The sequence below is a fragment of the Oppia nitens genome, unplaced genomic scaffold (assembly GCF_028296485.1).
Source record: "Oppia nitens isolate AA-2021 unplaced genomic scaffold, nextdenovo-longstitch-racon4-pilon3 scaffold5_pilon_pilon_pilon, whole genome shotgun sequence".
NCBI lineage: Eukaryota > Metazoa > Arthropoda > Arachnida > Sarcoptiformes > Oppiidae > Oppia > Oppia nitens.
Window position 1 is genome coordinate 836,388 of NW_026533243.1, and position 19,164 is coordinate 855,551.

Genomic DNA, 19,164 nt, shown 5'->3' on the forward strand with positions numbered 1-19,164 from the left:
TCATATAATAATTTATAAGTTTACAATAATATATAACTACAGTTATTTATATAATTTAATGCCAAACTTAGACACTAATGGCAATTTGCAAACAAACAAACAAATAAAAATAGTTGATATATTTTTTTTTTAAATATTTGTAAAAAATATCTTGAAATGCAAATGACATGAAATTTTAGACAAAGTTTTTTTAGTTTATATTTTATAGTCACCACTAAATATAAACTGCAATTATATTATTCAAATTACAGACAACCAGAGACAGACAGACAGTTAGTTAGGTTATAGCTAATCAGTCAGTCATCTCATCTCATATTTTATTTAAACATCAACACAACAAAACAATAACAATCCATATGAGCACTGGGAGGATGCTGTATATGTCTATGTTTGACTGTGTGTATGTGTGTGTGTGTCTGGGAAATGCCTACAAAAACTAACAGTTCTCTCTCCTCTTTTAAAAAACACACATATATTACTACTACTACTACTACTACTCAGAGACCAGTCATCCTACAAGAATAACAACCAACACATGTATGTACTGTAAGCACCAGTCAGTCAGTCAATCGGTGCATTGAATACATACATACTTTCCCCCTCTCCCTGTGCCGCTCATGAGCTCTGATATACCTAACTTTTTTTAAAATAATAATAGACGGTAAGCCAATAAAAAAGCTYTGTTAATGTGATGACGAAAAGCTCGGGTAGGTTTGCCAGTGCTGCTGCTGTTGGTAGTGGTATTGATGTTGAAGTTTATGTGTTTTTTCGGGGATATACCTGTATTTTTTTGAAATACTAGTTTATCAAACAATAGACTAAATTTTTTTTAATATTGTAAATGAGTTTAAATACTACTAAAAATGTTTTTTTTTATTTCAAATTGTTGTTCAAATCTTAGTAAAAGTGTAATATTTTCCATAAAAAATTGTTTGTAATTTATTCAAAAAATTAATATTTAAATAAAAAATATTAATTTTATAAAAATTCAATTTTACTATTTCATTGGTTGGCAATGTTATTACAGTACACAACTTTGAGATAATAATTGTTTTATTAATAAAGTTTATTATGAGAAAAAAATTTCAATTATATTATTTTTAATTAGGAATTTATTTTATAAAGTACTTGATTTTTTTTCATAATTATATTTTTTATATATAATTTGTAAAATAGCGATCAATTAAATTCACATATAATTAGTATAACAGTATATTATTAAAACAATTATTATTATATTCATTATTCAATTGACATTTTCCTTTAGTTTTAGGGATTTTTTTGTTGTTGTTATTATTGTTGTTGTTGTTGTTGTCTGTATATGTAATCTAATATTTAGGTCATACCTAAAGTCGTAACAGTGTTTTTCTTCATCACATTTTTAATTATGGATTAACTTTTATGCCTATAATAAATTATATCATAATTTATATAATAGAAATAAAATATATTTAAACAATTATTGGATTAAAATTAATAAAATGAAAAAATTTGAATTTTATTGGCAAATAAAACGATGCAATCATTTCTTTTCCTTATATGTAACGGTTGTTAAGTAATATTATATTCAATAATAATAATAAAAGAGTTTTTGATTTTGTTAGCAATGGTTTTTTAATAGCAAAATAATAATGATAATAAAATTGAATAAATTAAATAAAATCATAGCTCGTTATTGCATAACAAGTAATATAACAAAAATAATAAGTTTGACTAAATAAATAAAAATTGACATAAATTTATTGCAAAATATTTATATATACCGGTATATAATTTACATAAATATAATTTATTATGTTATATACTGTACGTTGTTATCTAAAAAAAAACATAAATAAAATTTTTAAATATATATAATATTTTGCATAAAAATATAAATAAAGTGATATATTTATATATATTTATATTTTGATAACTATTATCAAATCAAAAGTGTGATAATTTTTAAAATAAATAACAGTATTTTTAATAAGTAAATAAATAAATTCAGTTTTGGTTAATTAGAAAAATTACATAATAATTATTGTTTTATTATAAAAGTATATTTCTATTACTAACTAATTAAAAAAATTAAAATTAAAAGTTTAGTTACTTTTTTTTAATAGTCAATAAAAATAATCATTATATTATAATTATTTTACTGTATATATAATACAGTATTATAGTTAATAAAATTATGTTATTCAGTAATAAAAAAATATTACCATTTCATTATAAAATAATTGATACTTAAATACAATATATTTTAGTTAAACTAATACAATTTTCCATAATTTAATTTTATAAATAAAAATAATTAATGTTTTTACGAAATGTTTAATTAAAAACATTAATAAGATTACTGGTATTCAATTAGTAAACATTTTATTTTTCAATATATTTTAAATGTTAAACAATAAAATAATTTCAATTTCACTTAACTTTTTTCATATATAAAGATTATAATAATTAAATGTTTTTATGATTAAGATTTACTCCCAAAATAATTTATAACTTTACATTAATAAAATTTAGAGCAAACTGTAATGCATTTTCAATGCATATAATCATTATTGTAAATATTTGAACAAACAAACAAAAATCGAATAATTTTTTTACTTATAAAATTGAGATCATTATTAATTTGCAAATATATTTGCATTTTGATTTTGTTTGACATTTAATGTAAATATATTATAATAAACAGTATATATTTGAGGAAAACTTTTTATTAATAATTTTATGAGACATTTAGTAAAAGTTTATTGAATTAAATGATTAGACTATTATTAAGTTTATACCAACAAAATTTTTTTTTATAATGTTTGTATACCTTATTTAACTGTATTGTATATGTGTTTCACGTGTAAACAATTTTAAACAATTTGTTTTAATTGGCGGCAAATTATTGTTAATTTACTAACAATACATTTTTWWWAAAAATAAGCCGATCCTTGACTGGATTACATTTATAATTATATAATACAGTAATACACATACGAAATATAATAGTAAACAAAAATTGTTTGGCAAATAAAATTAATTTTTTTCAAAAGTTTTGTATTATTAACATAATAGCTATGACTTTGAAGTGCACTGTTTTTTTTAAAGAAAAAAAGTCTAAACTAAATTGTAATCTCGTTTTTTTCAAATTATTATTTTTTTACTGTAATAATTGCTAAACAAACTATGTATATGATTGACACCGTCAAGTGGCTGACTGACGACCCGGTTATCAAACATCAAATAACAACAACAATAATAATAATGTCATATATGGATAGATAGACAAACAATTATTGTATTAAAATATAATGATCTAAACATTCACATCACTAAAATAAATAATACAATAATATAGTATTTCAGACATTTATTTTATATATCATATTTGGAGCGAATAAATAAATTGCAATTTTGACTTTCATTTTCAATACAATACCTATACTATACTATATTATATATATGGTATATAAAAAATATATATATATATTAAGATTTTTTTTAAACCGAATTAATACTGTATAGAAATTATAATATATAAATACAAAAAAATACAATTTATATTACTTGTAAAATGTTTAGATTTTTTTATAAATATAATTTATTTTAGTTTTTTTTTAATTTGAAAATTTTTTGAGTTTTTTATGCTTCAAACATAAACGTTGTTTTTTCTGATAATTGCTGTGAAAATGTAAAAATAAAATATTGAAATAATAATTAATTTAGTTCATTATTACATAAGAATTCACACAAAAATACAGATTTTAATGAATGATTTTTGTGTGAATATTCAAAATCAAATTAATGTCACAAATAATTCCCAATAAATTAATTTTCGTCAACACTTTCTCATATAGTTTTCACTTTAAAAGAGAAATTTTATTAATAATTATAATTAATTTACATTTTTTTCTTTAAATTACTTAAACATATATACATACACACAGTGTAATCACACATAAAGTATATATATATTATATATCGCCAAAATCAAAGTCAAGTCATATGATAATATCAATTTTTCTCTCACTCACTCACTCACTCACTCACCCGCCCATTTACTTACTATCTTAGAGATGACATCAAAATACATGTCATTTTAAACATTAATTAATGTCAATAAACTGATTATAAAAATTTCTCAATAAATTACAAATAAAGTACAGTATAACTGATATACAGACACATAAACACGTATTTTGAAAAATTCAATGTTTTTATAAATAAGATAATTGTTTTCAGTTGTAATTTAAATGTCATCCAAATATTTCGATAATTGTTTATTTTATTTTGTTATAATAACAATATATGTGTCGATAGGTGGGTACAGTACTACTACTAATCGGCCAAATGTGATACTACTGGTAGCCGATGATCTCGGTTGGGGTGATGTCGGCTACCGATCCGATCAGATATTGACGCCCAATATCGATACATTGGCCGCCGACGGTATTGTACTCAACCGATACTATACGTCACCGGTGTGTAGTCCGAGTAGGGGTGCGCTACTTACTGGCGTACATCCAGTACACAGTGGCCTACAAAACTATGTCATATTGACAGCCGCCCCGTGGGGTCTGCCATTAGATATCAAGACATTGCCCGAATATCTCAAAGATTATGGATATAACACCCATGCAATTGGTTTGTACTGTTTAGCAGATATTAATTATTAATATTAATAATTTTAGATATTATTAATAATTATCAATAAAATCTAAATTAAATTTTGATAAAAACAATTTTCATAGTTAGTCAATTAAATATAATGGATTATTTTTTTTATTTATATATTTTTATTTTTTTATTGTTATAAATTTATTAATATATCATATTATTATAAGTTTATCTGATATAATATTATCTGATTGTCGATCCTATCAAATGCTATCATCATTTTTGATTTTAGATTTTTTAAAAAACATTATTTAAATATATATTTTATCTGCTTTTGTTGTTTTTTTCTGACATTTAATAATAATAATAATAAGTTATTATATCATAAAAATAATAAATACTGTGTTTTTGTGTTCACTTTAGTTCAAATTCCGGATTTTAAACACAGAAAAAATATATTAATTATTTATTTTTATTTTCTAATAGATAAACAAAAAACATTTGATTAATAAAAATAATATTGTAGTAACAAACTATATTTTCATTTATAATAATAATAATAATAGACTTAATTAATTAAAACAATTTTTTTATATTTTTGTTGTTTTAACAATAAATAATAATTATTGTAAAATCATTAATCTAAGGTAATTATAGTTATTTAAAAAAATTATTATAAAATTTTATAGTTATTTATAATATTAATTAAATCACATAATTGTTAGGTAAATGGCATTTAGGATTTTTTAAACGAGAGTACACACCGACCTATCGGGGCTTTGACTCGCATGTGGGCTATTGGTCGGGTAGTGGCGACTACTTTGATCACACGGCACTTGAGAACAGTTATTACTGGGGACTAGACTTCAGACACAACATGGATCTCATAACCAATGCTACCGGTGTCTACTCGACTCACTATTTCACAGATAGGGCTGTCCAAGTAATACGAGAGCACAATCAGTCGCGACCACTGTTTCTCTATATGGCCTATCAGGCCGTTCACGGGGCCAATTCGTACGCTAGACTACAGGCGCCTCAACGCTATATCGATAAGTTTTCGTATATCAAATCAGCCGATCGACGAGTTTTTGCGGCCATGACTTATGCAATGGACGAATCGATCGGCATTTTGGTGGACGCCCTAAAACAGCAACATATGCTCACCAACAGCGTCATAGTATTTGTCAGTGACAACGGGGGGCCCGCCAGTGGTTTTACAGGTTTGGCATTAAAAACTGTATACTTTAAATACCTGTATAGATATATTTTTTAGGTAATGCCGCCTCAAATTGGCCACTCAGAGGTGTCAAAGCGACGCTCTGGGAGGGAGGTATACATAGTTTATGACAATGTTTTATAAATATTGTCTATTATATAGCACTTGTAGTCAAAATTTTTTAAGATAATGCTATTTGTAATATTTTTTATGACGATTAGGCATAAGAGTTCCGGCGTTTATATGGAGTCCACTGTTGAACAAAACTGGTTATACATCCGATGCACTGATTCACGTGACAGACCTGATGCCTACTGTTCTCGAAGCTATCGGTGCCGACCAACACAATCGATATAAACTAACGAAAAAATATCCTATTTATGGTAATCACACACAAAAATACAGTTTATTATTTAAGTTTGATGTCTGACCTGTAAAATTAAGGTGTGTCTCAATGGTCTACACTATCGCTGAACCAGACATCGGGTCGTTCGGCAATTGTCCACAATGTGGATCCCATTTGGAATGTTTCGGCCATTCGATCGGGCGATTGGAAACTGATTCAGGGACTGGTGTTTGGCAATTGGTCGCAATGGTATCCACCGTTTGGTCATCAAATTGACACAAACATCGGTGCGGACAACAACTCATTGATCACACCATTGTTGAGACAACAACGTAGACATCGAAGCGAATGTGCAGCGAATCGTGTGTTACGACAGTTCAACAGATTTGTCGACTATAAAGTGTTGACCGAAAACGTTAACATAGACTGCGGACCAAAACCGACAAACGCATCGGTAAACTGTCGGCCGGATGTTGAACACTGTCTCTTCAATATAACAGCCGATCCGTGCGAATACAACAATTTGGCCCAAATCTACCCCAAAGTTGTGGATCAATTGTGGCATCAGTTGGTATCGTTCAACACTACAGCCCGTGAACCGGGCACTCAGCCAAGTGATCCCGTATGTGATCCGGCACTTCATGACTATGCTTGGAGTTGTTGGCGTCACTAACCAGTCGACTGGAGGAGGTGTCGGTTAAATGTATATCTAAAATGTTGTTAAATATAACAAACAAATACCGACACAATAGTGATCGGGTCGTCAAATATACATAAACTCAGCCGTCTGTATATAAATACAAATAAAAATCAATTCTTAATAAAAACATTAAATTCTTATTTGAGATGCAATTCAATCAATAGGTAATTAATAATATAAATGTTAAAACAATTTGATTGCTATACTAAATAAATATAATAATAATGAGGAAAACATAATAATTTTTTAAACATTTAAATCAATATTAATTGAGATAATAATAATAATCATAATATCTTATAAAAGACTACAAATTTGATTCGTTCGGTTGAATTGAATGACTGGTCGGTTTCGAAGAGACCAATAAGATCCTAAAAAATCCAGATAAGTGATGATAGCCCAGACATCCCTGAGTATCCCAATATCATTCACATATCTGTCCGAACTCAGCAATTCGAGATATTCGACATTAAAGTCGAATTTTTTTAATGGACAGTATTTATGTATATTATATATTATCTCAATGTATTTTTAATAATTTTTAAGTAATTATAAGGCATTTATATTATTTAAATAATTAGATTTTATCATTGAATTTAATTATATTTACCAATTTTGACAACTGGTCAACATTTATTAAAAGTAGTTTTTAAATTATTTATAATAATAAATAATTATAATATTTTGATAAAAAAATTTTCTGTTAATATTGACTAAATATGACAATTGGTAACTAGTGGTCAATAAAATTAAATTCAATGATAAAATCTAATAATTATATAATATAAATACTTTTTAATTATTTTTAAATAATTTTTATCATAACTGACCAGTGGTCAAGTGGTCAATATAAGTTGTTTTAGAAAAATAATATATAATTAAAAAATATATTTTAATTATAATTTAAATTATATATGTAGGATAATTATGGATTTTAAAAACTATTATAATATAATATTAATTTTTAATTTATAAAAACTATTTAAATCAATTGGCAGTCGTATAGTTGTAATATAAAAATCAAACTTTATTTAATTCATTAATAAAACATTTTTTCAAATACAGTATTAATATTATTATAATATAAGTTTTGGCACAAATATACTGTATGTGCTCTCATATGACACCGTGAGGTATGTCCAGTGAGTCTCCCTATTTATGGTGGGACTCAAGGATACCTACATTACTGGTGACCCATATTTGGGATACAAAATTCAAGTCAAATATAATAATTAAAATATTTGAAAAGTTAAGATAATGTTAAATATATTGTAAATATTGAAAGTGAAGTTATATTTAAATTTTAGTACTTTTATCGGTACTTTTGTATCAATTATCAAATATGTATTTCCAATTTTTGTGTATTGTGTTTAACAATTGATAATAGATTTTGTGTATAAGTATAGGTATAAAATATGTGTAATAAAATACAGTATAAATATATTTACTGTAAGTTTTCAATTATAAATGCATTTAAAAATAAATGTATTAATTGTATATATAGTTTTAATTTTCGGTATACTTTACATATATATAAATAAAAAAACAAAAAAAATCATACTCTCCCATACACTTTAATATTTATAAAAAACTGTAATTATTTGTTATAACAAAAATCATTTATAATAAACTTGTGTTTTTAAATGAAAAAATTTTTGGTTTTTTTAAAACTTGTTTTTTTCACATTCCCATTAATCATCCATTTGTCTGATAAATACATTAATTGTGGTATCATTTCAATTGATAAAATATCATTAAATAGAGTATAGATAAGACACAAATGCTTTGACAACAATAACGAATAGTGGGGTAAACAAGTCTATCATTGGAAGTTCCAATTTGGAACTGAAGTGAATAGCATGGAATCATCAAATTATAATTATAAAAAACTGACCAGGTTAATTAAATAGTACATTATAGAGAAAGTATGCGAATGAGTGAGCGGGTAAGGGACATGAAAATTGACATTGTTTAGTAAATAAGCAGGTTAAAAAATTGACGGAAAAAAACGCAAATTAGATAATAAGTTGTTGTGACATGGTCTGGGATCCAATGATAATCCTGCTGACTGTGCCTATTGTTGTTGTATACCGGTAATTAACTATCGGTAAATCAATACTCGGTACTAATTAACCGGTCAGGTATGCAGCGTGGGTCGGTATGAGATCAATACTAGACTGTTAATTACTGATACACGGAGTGAGATCACCCAATAGGTCTTTAGAGGACTTCTCAGATGATATGTGTGATCACTGTGCAGCTGTGATAACCAAGTGGTGGCCAATTGATGATCCAAATCCTTGCACACGACAATCAGGTAGTGATAATACTATCGGTAAGTAGTTATCAATCGGTAAGCGTTGGCGATACTAATCGGTATAATAATTGGTAGAACTCTTGAGGTTTGACAACAATGATAATGAAGTTTAACAAAGCTATAAGTGAAACATTTTATTGTAATTTAATGTGAATTAAAACAATGGTTAAAATATCGGTAAAAATATGATAAATGAGAGCACGTGTAGTGCGAGTACAGTAGTAATGGCTGAGACTGGGCATTATGACCACCCATGAGAGTAATACGTAATACATTTATAATATTTAGTTATTGATATTATTGTTGACAGTATTTTTAAAATTCTTATTTTTAAAAATTATTTATCGTATTTATTATATCGTATAGAATCAAACGGACTGTCTAATTGTAGTAAAGCAATATCACAATACTTGTTATATTAAATTGTATACAATGTATAGAGAGAGAGAGAGAGAGAGAGATCTGGTATATCGACATATTTAATTTAAATCATTAGAATATAGACAATTTACTTCAGCTATATTTTTTTTAAAGACTTTTCTCTTATTTGATTCGCTTCTTTTATGATCACCAAATACTAACTAAAAAATTATCAATATTAGTAAAACAGTATGAGACCATTAATACCCTTTTTATCACTAATTAGACTACTGCCAAATATTGAAATTATCATCGTTCTACTGACAATTTTAATTATGTCACAACAATGTCTAAACTATATAGACGTGTCGACCATTAATTCGTTTTATATCATAACTATCGGATACATTCCGTTTAAAAAGATTTTCTCTTTTTTTCTCCACATTTTCCGGACCACGAATTTTAAGAAAATAATACTAATAATGATAGAGTATTTAAACAATAGYTAAAGTATAGTTAAATTTATACATTTTTCTAGTAATCTAGTTATTGTTAATGGACTATTTATTTAAAAAATAAATAACTACTGTATAATTAATATATATATATTTATATACTAAGTTTATAGTTAACTATATTCTTAGTCAAATATATATTGTCAGAAAAATCTAATCTAATTATACGATTTATTTAGATTTAGTTTTATAAATTTAATACATTGAAGTCTAATATAAAGATTTGAATTCATAAATCAATTGTCAATTGATAATTAATAGTATAAATATTTGTAAAATTTCATAATATTCTATATTTTTAAAAAATAATATTAATATTTTATGTAATAATTTTTTATTAATTACTTCAAGCATTTGTTTARTACTTTGTTAAGAKATATGAATTATATTTTAAAAATTAATATTTAATGTAATTTCTATACGTACCAAACGTTGGCAAACACTCGTATAAATTGGTGAGACCTACTGTCGGGAATTATTGTATTTTATAAAAAATGAATAAAAACTATAACTCAATGCAAAAAAATCATTAAAATATGTTGAAATAAAAAACACAAATATTAATATATTATTAATTAATAAAATAAATTAAATGATAATTTTATTAAACAAATTTATCTCTTATTTGATTCGCTTCTTTAGTGATCACCAAATATTAACTCAATATTTTATTTATCAATATTAGTAAAGCAGACCATTAATACACTTTTATAACTTTTATTAATGATTTATTTTATATTTAGTTAGACATTAATAACTATTTGTAGTTTTTAAATATAAATTAATATTTTTTGATTCATTTAATATTATAATTGAATTTTATTTCATTGTTTCAATTTTTCGCTGTATATCTATTTTATCAATTGTTTATAATAAAACAATAGTTCTAAATAGTAAGTCGCGACAGTTTATAGCCAACCACTGATAGCCAACGTTTGATATTTTTTTGTATATTAATTTTTGTTAAATAAATTGCTTGTTTTAATATATATTAATCAATTGTCGATCAAATGCATAAATTATAACAACAAAAAATATGTTTCTCTAAAATAGTAATCAATAATTTTATCGAAAATACAATACTATTAATTGAAAGTAAATAAATTTTTAGATGTATTTTAGTGACAATTTTCATAATTTATTATTTCTATAGAAATATGTTTATGAATGTAAAATAATTTCATAATTATCTAACTTTTTTATAAGATATTATATTATAAATAATTAATATATTTTAAATATCAAAATAAAATATAAAAATCTATATTTTTATAATTAGTAATAATAAATAAAGTCAATTTTATTAAATAATTAAATTTATGTATTTAATTAATTTCTATTACAACATATTTGTTGTTTTTCATATTTTAATAATAATTAGTAATTGAATAAAATTTTTAAAAAATTTCACCACTTGATTATTGCTTGAAAATAGTTATAATATAATTAAAGTTAATTTATAATTAAATTAAAAAATAATTTTAAAACTTATTGCTAAAAAATGATAGTTTAAATAATATTATCGATACTGTTAACAGTTTCTAATCTATAAATTATGATATTATTATTATACTGTCGACCAGATGTCGACAGTATTACACACTCATACATACAGACACACCGCACATACTGACATCACATCCCTTTCCACCTTTTAGTAACGTTTTGTCCCTCAACCCAATCACTACATGTAATCGTTATAATTATCATACAATCAAACCATCTTTTCATCTAATTGTCGGCCTCTTGGCTGACATTATTGGCGCAGTCGGTAGGATAACGCATTATTGTAGTTGATTTCATCGACAAAAATCGTGAATCGTCGAAAATGCCGCACAGATACAGTACGATGTGCCCAACACGTGCTGAGCGCATACGGGCCTCACTTCGCAGACAACGTGTCAACCGCAACGTTATCAACAGGACAAACACCGAAGACAGCGCGGACGAAGACGTAAGCGGCCAACACAATCAGACCTTCGCAGCACGGGTCTCACGGTTTCGCACAACCGACGGTTCAGTTTTACCGCACAAATCGGTCGCTCGTAATAACGAAATGACAACAGCTTACCACTGACGGCATTGATTCACTGCGCAGCCAAAGACTCATTAAAGGAGTGGCACCGCGTATTCACGTTACTCACCACCGAAGACATCGAAAAGGAGCGTCTCATCGCTTCGGCTCTTCGTTACCACACTGACGGCGATGCCGGTCATTCAACGGACACTATCACCGAAAGCTCGTCATCGGACAGCTCAACAAACAAAGACATCACGATTTGCGTTCAAATCGTACCAAAAATCGATTCAAACATCGATAAGGATATCGCTATCACTGAAGACTCACAAGCGATTCAGTCGACACCACTAACCGAAACATATCGTCCTATTGTGACACCGACTGTCCTCGGCATCCTTCGGGCGACAGACACTATCACTATTGGACGAGAAATCGCCGCCACCACCTCTCAAGACGTAGACAAAGATGTAAACGTCGTAACAAATATCGTTTCGCTATCACCATCGCTCTATACGTCGTATATGAATAACACCCCAAGTCGACGACAACATACTTTTACATATACGACAAGAAGTCGTTCAAATCAGATGATGCATCTGAACGCGTCACATCATTCACGTGTGACTCCCGATAGTAAACGTAACGACATGTCGTTCACGTCATCAAATCGTTTGGTCACATATCGCCATCAGTCAAGGCAACAACACCGAAGCCATCGCATTATGAACCGATTCTCAACGCCACCCATCAATCCATCAGCGGATGAATTCGTTTCATGCGTTCATAGACCGTCCATTTGGCCGTACAAGTTGGCAAACGTTCACCCGATTCGTCCGCGCCGTATAGACTCTTGTCTTCGCGGTCGGGGAATTGTCGACCAGATGTCGACAGTATTACACACTCATACATACAGACACACCGCACATACTGACATCACATCCCTTTCCACCCTTTAGTAAAGTTTTGTCCCTCAACCCAATCACTATATGTAATCGTTATTATCATCTCTCAACCAAACCATCATTTTATCTAATTGTCGGCCTCTTGGCTGACAATACTAATTATTATATAATAACATTAATTTCAAAATCATTCGCATATATATATTGTATATACTATATATATATATATAATATATTACAAACTATTGTTTTCAAATTTCAAACTATTTCAGACAATCAATTTATCAAACAATATTTACAACAATAAAAACATATATTTGTGTTTTATAATAATTTATATATATATTTATGTATTAACAGTAATTAATTATTAACACATAAACATTATATAACTATAAATTTTTTGTACAATAATTGTTTTAAAAAATAAGTTATATATATATGCTTAAAATATTATACATTACTAGAAAGTTTTATAAAAGAAAAAATTAAAGTTAGAAAATTTAGTAAAATATTATAATTTATTTTAATATATTTTGTTTCATAAATCATTAGATTATTATATATATTAAAAAAGTTGGTTAAAGTAATAGATAATAATAAAACTAATATCAATACTAATATGACTAAAATAATTGTTGGCATTATTATAGAAAAATATGATTAGTATTAAAATGATTATAATTAAAATTTATTTTTAAATACCATTATATAAAAATCAAATTTACTAAATTGGTATATACTTTATATATTTATTAAARTATATAATAAATATTTATTATTTAATTTCATTTTTAAAAAAATGTTAACTAAATTATTAAAAATAAGTTTAATATAATAATAATTTATTATATTTACTATGTTTTAGTTCAAAATCAATGAAAACTATTTGCATTCTTCCACTTCTACGACCCAGTCGTCCATATTCTTCCAGACATTTGGCGACTCGAAACAAGTGGTTCCGCCGCCTCTTTTGAACTGACTTTTCATACGATTCATATCACCGACACATACATAGGGTTTATGCGAAATCTTACTGATTGCCCATTTGCTGTGATCGTGTAGATAATTGAATTCACCCATAAGCTTAGTATTGGCAAACCTATAGCCAATTGTATAGACATTTTCGACAATTTCATCCAGGTTACACTCGGATGGCAATGGTGTGCCGACACCTTTACGCCAGGTTTCGACAAATAGGTTTGTATTGAGATGCGGTGCAACTATATCGGCATAGAGATCAACGTGATCGCCGGGACTCTTACTAAAACTAATAAAATTCATGCGACCAGTACTCTGGATGTACCGTACATTTAGATCACCCGTTTCCCAATCATTATTTTCAAGTGCCGCTATATTTTTGGACACTGACTTCAAGTGGGACGACACCCTAATTGAATAGATATGTGGCCGCATATATAACAATTGTTCAATAACTTTGTCCACTTCGTCGATACTGATGGATATACACAGAGCTGTCTGTCCGTAAAGGCTACCGGTTTCCGGATATTCATATGTATGAGTTGACTATATAAAGTATATAATAATAATATACTAAAAAATTATGATAAAATATACCTCTTTTGAGGGAAACTTTGGCACACTATGAATGAGCCAAAATCCGTGTGTTTTATCAGTGCCGACAACACCCTTGGCGTGAGCGCCGCCACTCGTGGTCTTTGCGTCGGGAGTTTCGTCATTATAGTTGATATAACTGATATGCGAGTCAATAGACTTGTCGTAAATGGGTTGCAATGTCTGACCAAATATCGATTTTTTGTCCGTAATATCCAAGTCGGACAAAGTCCAGCCGGAATTGGATTCGCTGGTAAGGAAAGCGTAGCGAAAACCGCTGTCCACTGGCGGCTCACCGCCAGACAGACGGGGAAACTTATAGACCACATACCAGTCAACCGATTTGCCCGATTCGTCGCGACATTGAAGCTGACCGTATGTTTGGTCTATTAAACCAATTGCCAGTAATGCCAATAAAGACAAACAAATCATTATTTAATATTAAATTTTTAATTATAAAAACAGTTTCAATTAAATTAGTTTATCGTTACAAATAAAATGCAAAAAATATACTGTATAATTAAACATATTATGTTATATTAATTGATTTAAATTGACGTAAAATTATTTAATTAAATAATTAATTTTTTCTTTAAAAACATTTACATGGACTTCATTTACTATTTATATTATTTAAAAATATTTAAACATTAAAAACATCTATTTACTCTTTTTAATTTTATACTGAAATAATTGAATCAAAATAATAATTATTATATTATGACTTTATGTATAATATTTATTTATTCTAATATATTAGTTTGATTTAAACTAAATATAGGCTAAATTGATTATAAAATATTTATTTATCACAGTTTCAAAATTTTTCAAAGAAAAGTTTTGTTTTAATTATTTAACTTTTTAATTTTAATTTGTATCTGTGTTTGTTTTTTTAAGTGATTATAATTAAATTTATATAAATCACATCTAAACATATATATGTATAACTTATCTAATTTATTGAAAATATAAAGTATTGGTTTTTTATAAACATGTTTATATTAATTACAGTATTTTTAAAAATTATTATTATTTTTGTTTTATTCAATTATTTAAAATTACCTAAATATTTATTATAATTAAATTTTATTAAAAAAAACTTGTTTTGTTGACTGAATTACTATATTATGTGATATTTTATTTTATCTTTTTTTATATCTAAATAACAATTAACTCTTGCATTTGTCCACTTCTGCTACCCATTCGTTCAGATTCTTCCAGACCGTCGGCGACTCGAAACAAGTGGTTCCGCCGCCTCTCTTGAACTGACTTTTCATACGATTTATATCACCGATACATACATAGGGTTTGGCTGATGTTTTACCGATTGCCCATTTGCTGTGATCGTGAAGATAATTAAACTGTCCGCTAAGCTTAGAGTTAGTAAACTTATAGCCAATTGTTAGAACATTTTCGACAGTTTTCTTGAGGTCACACTCGGAGTCCAAAGGTGTGCCGACACCCTTACGCCAGGTTTCGACGTATAGGTTTGTACTGAGATGTGGGGCCACTATCTCGTCATAGAGATCTACGTGATCGCCGGGACTCTTACTAAAACTGGTATACTTGACACCACCTGTACTTTGGATTTGCCGTATATTCATTTGACCCGTTTTCCAGTCTTTACTCTTGAGTGCCGCTATATTTTTGGACACTGACTTCAAGTCGGACGACACCTTAATTGAATAGACATGTGGCCGCATATAAAGCAATTGTTCAATAACTTTGTCCACTTCGTCGATACTGATGGATATACACAAAGCTGTCTGTCCGTAACGGCCACCAGTTTCCGGATATTCATATCTATGGGTTGACTATAGAGAATAAACAATAATAATTTAGTTAAAAAAATATTATATAATCTTTTATAACTTATACCTCCTTCGAGGGAAACTTTGGCACACTATGAATGAGCCAAAACCCGTGTGTTTTATCAGCGCCCACAACACCCTTGGCGTGAGCGCCGCCACTTGTGGTCTTATCGTCGGGAGTTTCGTCATTATAGTTGATATAACTGATATACGAATCGGCAGATTTGTCGTACAGCGGCTGCAATGTCTGTCCAAATATCGACTTCTTATCTGTAATCTCTAAGTCGGACAAAGTCCAGCCCGACATGGATTCGCTGGTAATGAAGGCGTAGCGAAAACCGGTGTCCACTGGCGGCTCACCGCCAGACACGTGTGGGAATTTATAGACCACATACCAGTCAACCGATTTGCCCGATTCGTCGCGACATTGAAGCTGACCGTATGTTTGGTCTATTAAACCAATTGCCAGTAATGCCAATAAAGACAAACAAATCATTTTTTAATATATAAAAATTTTAATTATAAAAACAATTTCAATTAAATTAGTTTATCGTTACTAATAAAATATATTCAATATATTTATGTCATATTAATTGATTTATATTGACGTAAATGTATTTAATTAAATAATTAGTTTTTTTTTGTTCAAAAATATAAATTTTTATTTCCTGTCTTAAGTAATACCGAAATAATTAAATGACTACAAAATAAAGATTTATAAAACGTATTAAAAAACTTTAAAACTAAATTAAAACTTAAACTAAACTTAAAAATTTATTTGATTTAAACTAATGATGGGTTAATTAATTAGTTTTTTTTATCATAGCTTTTATACTTATCAAAAGTTTTTTTTATAATTATTTTAAAATTTTGATTTTTTGTGTTTCAATTGTGAATAACTTAATTTATTAAAAAATTCAAATATAAGTTAAGATTTTAAAAATATTCTCAATTAAAACAAACAAATAAAAACTTAAAAAATATAGTATTATATAATTTATGAAAATAATTAATGAAATAAATAAATAAAATATACACATTTAATAAATTATAGATTAATTTTAATATTTTCACATTTTATATTAAATATATCTAGTTTATATTTTAATAATTTTTTTTAAAAATAATATAAATTATATGCTGCCATATTGTCGAGAAATAGATTTTTAAAATTTATTTTAATTATATAATACATTTATACAATACATATACTGTATGTGTACAGTATATAATTTATTGTATATATTTATTACAGAACCGGTATATTAAAATTTATTATTTAAAATTAATTTAAGATTTATTCTTATTATGTTTTATTATTTAATTTAATCATAAAAAACTTTTTTCAGTGGATTTTTATATTAATGTTTTATTTTGTCTTTTTTATATCTAAATATCAATTAACTCTTGCATTTGTCCACTCGTGCCACCCATTCGTTCATATTCTTCCAAACCGTCGGCGTCTCGAAACAAGTGGTTCCGCCGCCTCTTTTGAACTGACTTTTCATACGATTCATATCACCGAAACATACATAGGGTTTGGCCGAAGTCTTACCAATGGCCCATTTGCTGTGATCGTTGAGATAATCAAACTGTCCGCTAAGCTTAGAGTTGGAAAACTTATAGCCAATTGTGTGAACATTTTCGACCGTTTTCTTGAGGTCACACTCAGATGGCAACGGTGTGCCGACACCCTGACGCCAGGTTTCGGCGTATAGGTCTGTACTGAGTTTGGGAGCAACTATATCGGCATAAAGATCTACGTGATCGCCGGGACTCTTACTAAAACTGGTATAATTGACACCACCTGTACTCTGAATGTACCGTACGTTCAATTGACCCGTTTCCCAATCTTTATTTTCAAGTGCCGCTATATTTTTGGACACTGACTTCAAGTCGGACGACACCTTAATTGAATAGACCTGTGGCTGCATATAAAGCAATTGTTCAATAACTTTGTCCACTTCAGCGATGCTGATGGATATACACAATGCTGTCTGTCCGTAACGGCCACCGGTTTTCGGATATTCGTAGGTATGGGTCGACTATAATGTAGATAATAAATGTAAGAAATTTAGGTAAATAAATAAATTTTTAAAACTTATACCTCTTTTGAGGCAAACTTTGGCACACTATGAATGAGCCAAAACCCGTGTGTTTTATCAATACCGACAACACCCTTGGCGTGAGCTCCGCCACTCGTAGTTTTATTGTCGGGCGTCTGATCGTTATAGTTGATATAACTAATATGCGAGTCAATGAACTTGTCGTATAGGGGTTGCAATGTCTGTCCAAATATCGACTTCTTATCTGTAATCCCTAAGTCGGACAAAATCCAACCCGACTTGGATTCGCTGGTAATGAAAGCGTAGTGAAAACCGGTGTCCACTGGCGCCTCACCGCCAGACAGTCGGGGAAACTTATAGACCACATACCAGTCAACCGATTTGCCCGATTCGTCGCGACATTGAAGCTGACCGTATGTTTGGTCTATAAAACAAATAGCCAGTAATGCCAATAATGACAAATAAATCATTTTTTATTTATAAAAAAATATTTTCACTTAAATTAGTTTAGTTTTACAAACTAAAAAAAATAAAATAACTATTACCGGTAATTATATAATTTTATTTTTTTAACAATTGTATTTATATAGAAAATTAGATTATTTCGATATCTATTTGGTAACACATGTTATAATAGCTCATAATTCTCGTATTAACTCTAATTTATTATGTATTAAATTAATAATTATTATTAATCTTTTTTTTTTTATTTTTCGAAATTTATATATAATCTA

At 27.7% G+C, this 19,164-nt stretch overlaps 4 protein-coding genes across 4 annotated transcripts; 1 reads left to right on the forward strand and 3 right to left on the reverse strand.

Moving 5' to 3' along the window:
* The first annotated feature begins 4,235 nt into the window (after positions 1 to 4,235).
* Positions 4,236 to 6,946, forward strand: LOC128961218 (arylsulfatase B-like). Its single transcript, XM_054307433.1, has 5 exons — positions 4,236 to 4,626; positions 5,325 to 5,822; positions 5,876 to 5,932; positions 6,040 to 6,201; positions 6,263 to 6,946. Exons 1-5 carry the CDS (start codon positions 4,236 to 4,238, stop codon positions 6,835 to 6,837), a joined length of 1,683 nt encoding a protein of 560 aa, XP_054163408.1. The 3' UTR covers positions 6,838 to 6,946.
* A 6,861-nt stretch (positions 6,947 to 13,807) lies between these two features.
* LOC128961222 (deoxyribonuclease-2-like) lies at positions 13,808 to 15,047 on the reverse strand. Its single transcript, XM_054307435.1, has 2 exons — positions 14,557 to 15,047; positions 13,808 to 14,505 (listed from the first exon to the last, which is right to left on the reverse strand). Exons 1-2 carry the CDS (start codon positions 14,983 to 14,985, stop codon positions 13,864 to 13,866), a joined length of 1,071 nt encoding a protein of 356 aa, XP_054163410.1. The 5' UTR covers positions 14,986 to 15,047; the 3' UTR covers positions 13,808 to 13,863.
* Positions 15,048 to 15,682: 635 nt separating this feature from the next.
* LOC128961104 (deoxyribonuclease-2-like) lies at positions 15,683 to 16,860 on the reverse strand. Its single transcript, XM_054307310.1, has 2 exons — positions 16,432 to 16,860; positions 15,683 to 16,367 (listed from the first exon to the last, which is right to left on the reverse strand). The coding sequence occupies exons 1-2, from the start codon at positions 16,858 to 16,860 to the stop codon at positions 15,723 to 15,725; spliced, it is 1,074 nt and encodes a 357-aa protein (XP_054163285.1). The 3' UTR covers positions 15,683 to 15,722.
* A 766-nt stretch (positions 16,861 to 17,626) lies between these two features.
* Positions 17,627 to 18,969, reverse strand: LOC128961219 (deoxyribonuclease-2-like). The gene is made up of 2 exons (XM_054307434.1): positions 18,472 to 18,969; positions 17,627 to 18,409 (listed from the first exon to the last, which is right to left on the reverse strand). Exons 1-2 carry the CDS (start codon positions 18,898 to 18,900, stop codon positions 17,765 to 17,767), a joined length of 1,074 nt encoding a protein of 357 aa, XP_054163409.1. The 5' UTR covers positions 18,901 to 18,969; the 3' UTR covers positions 17,627 to 17,764.
* Between the last annotated feature and the right edge of the window lie 195 nt (positions 18,970 to 19,164).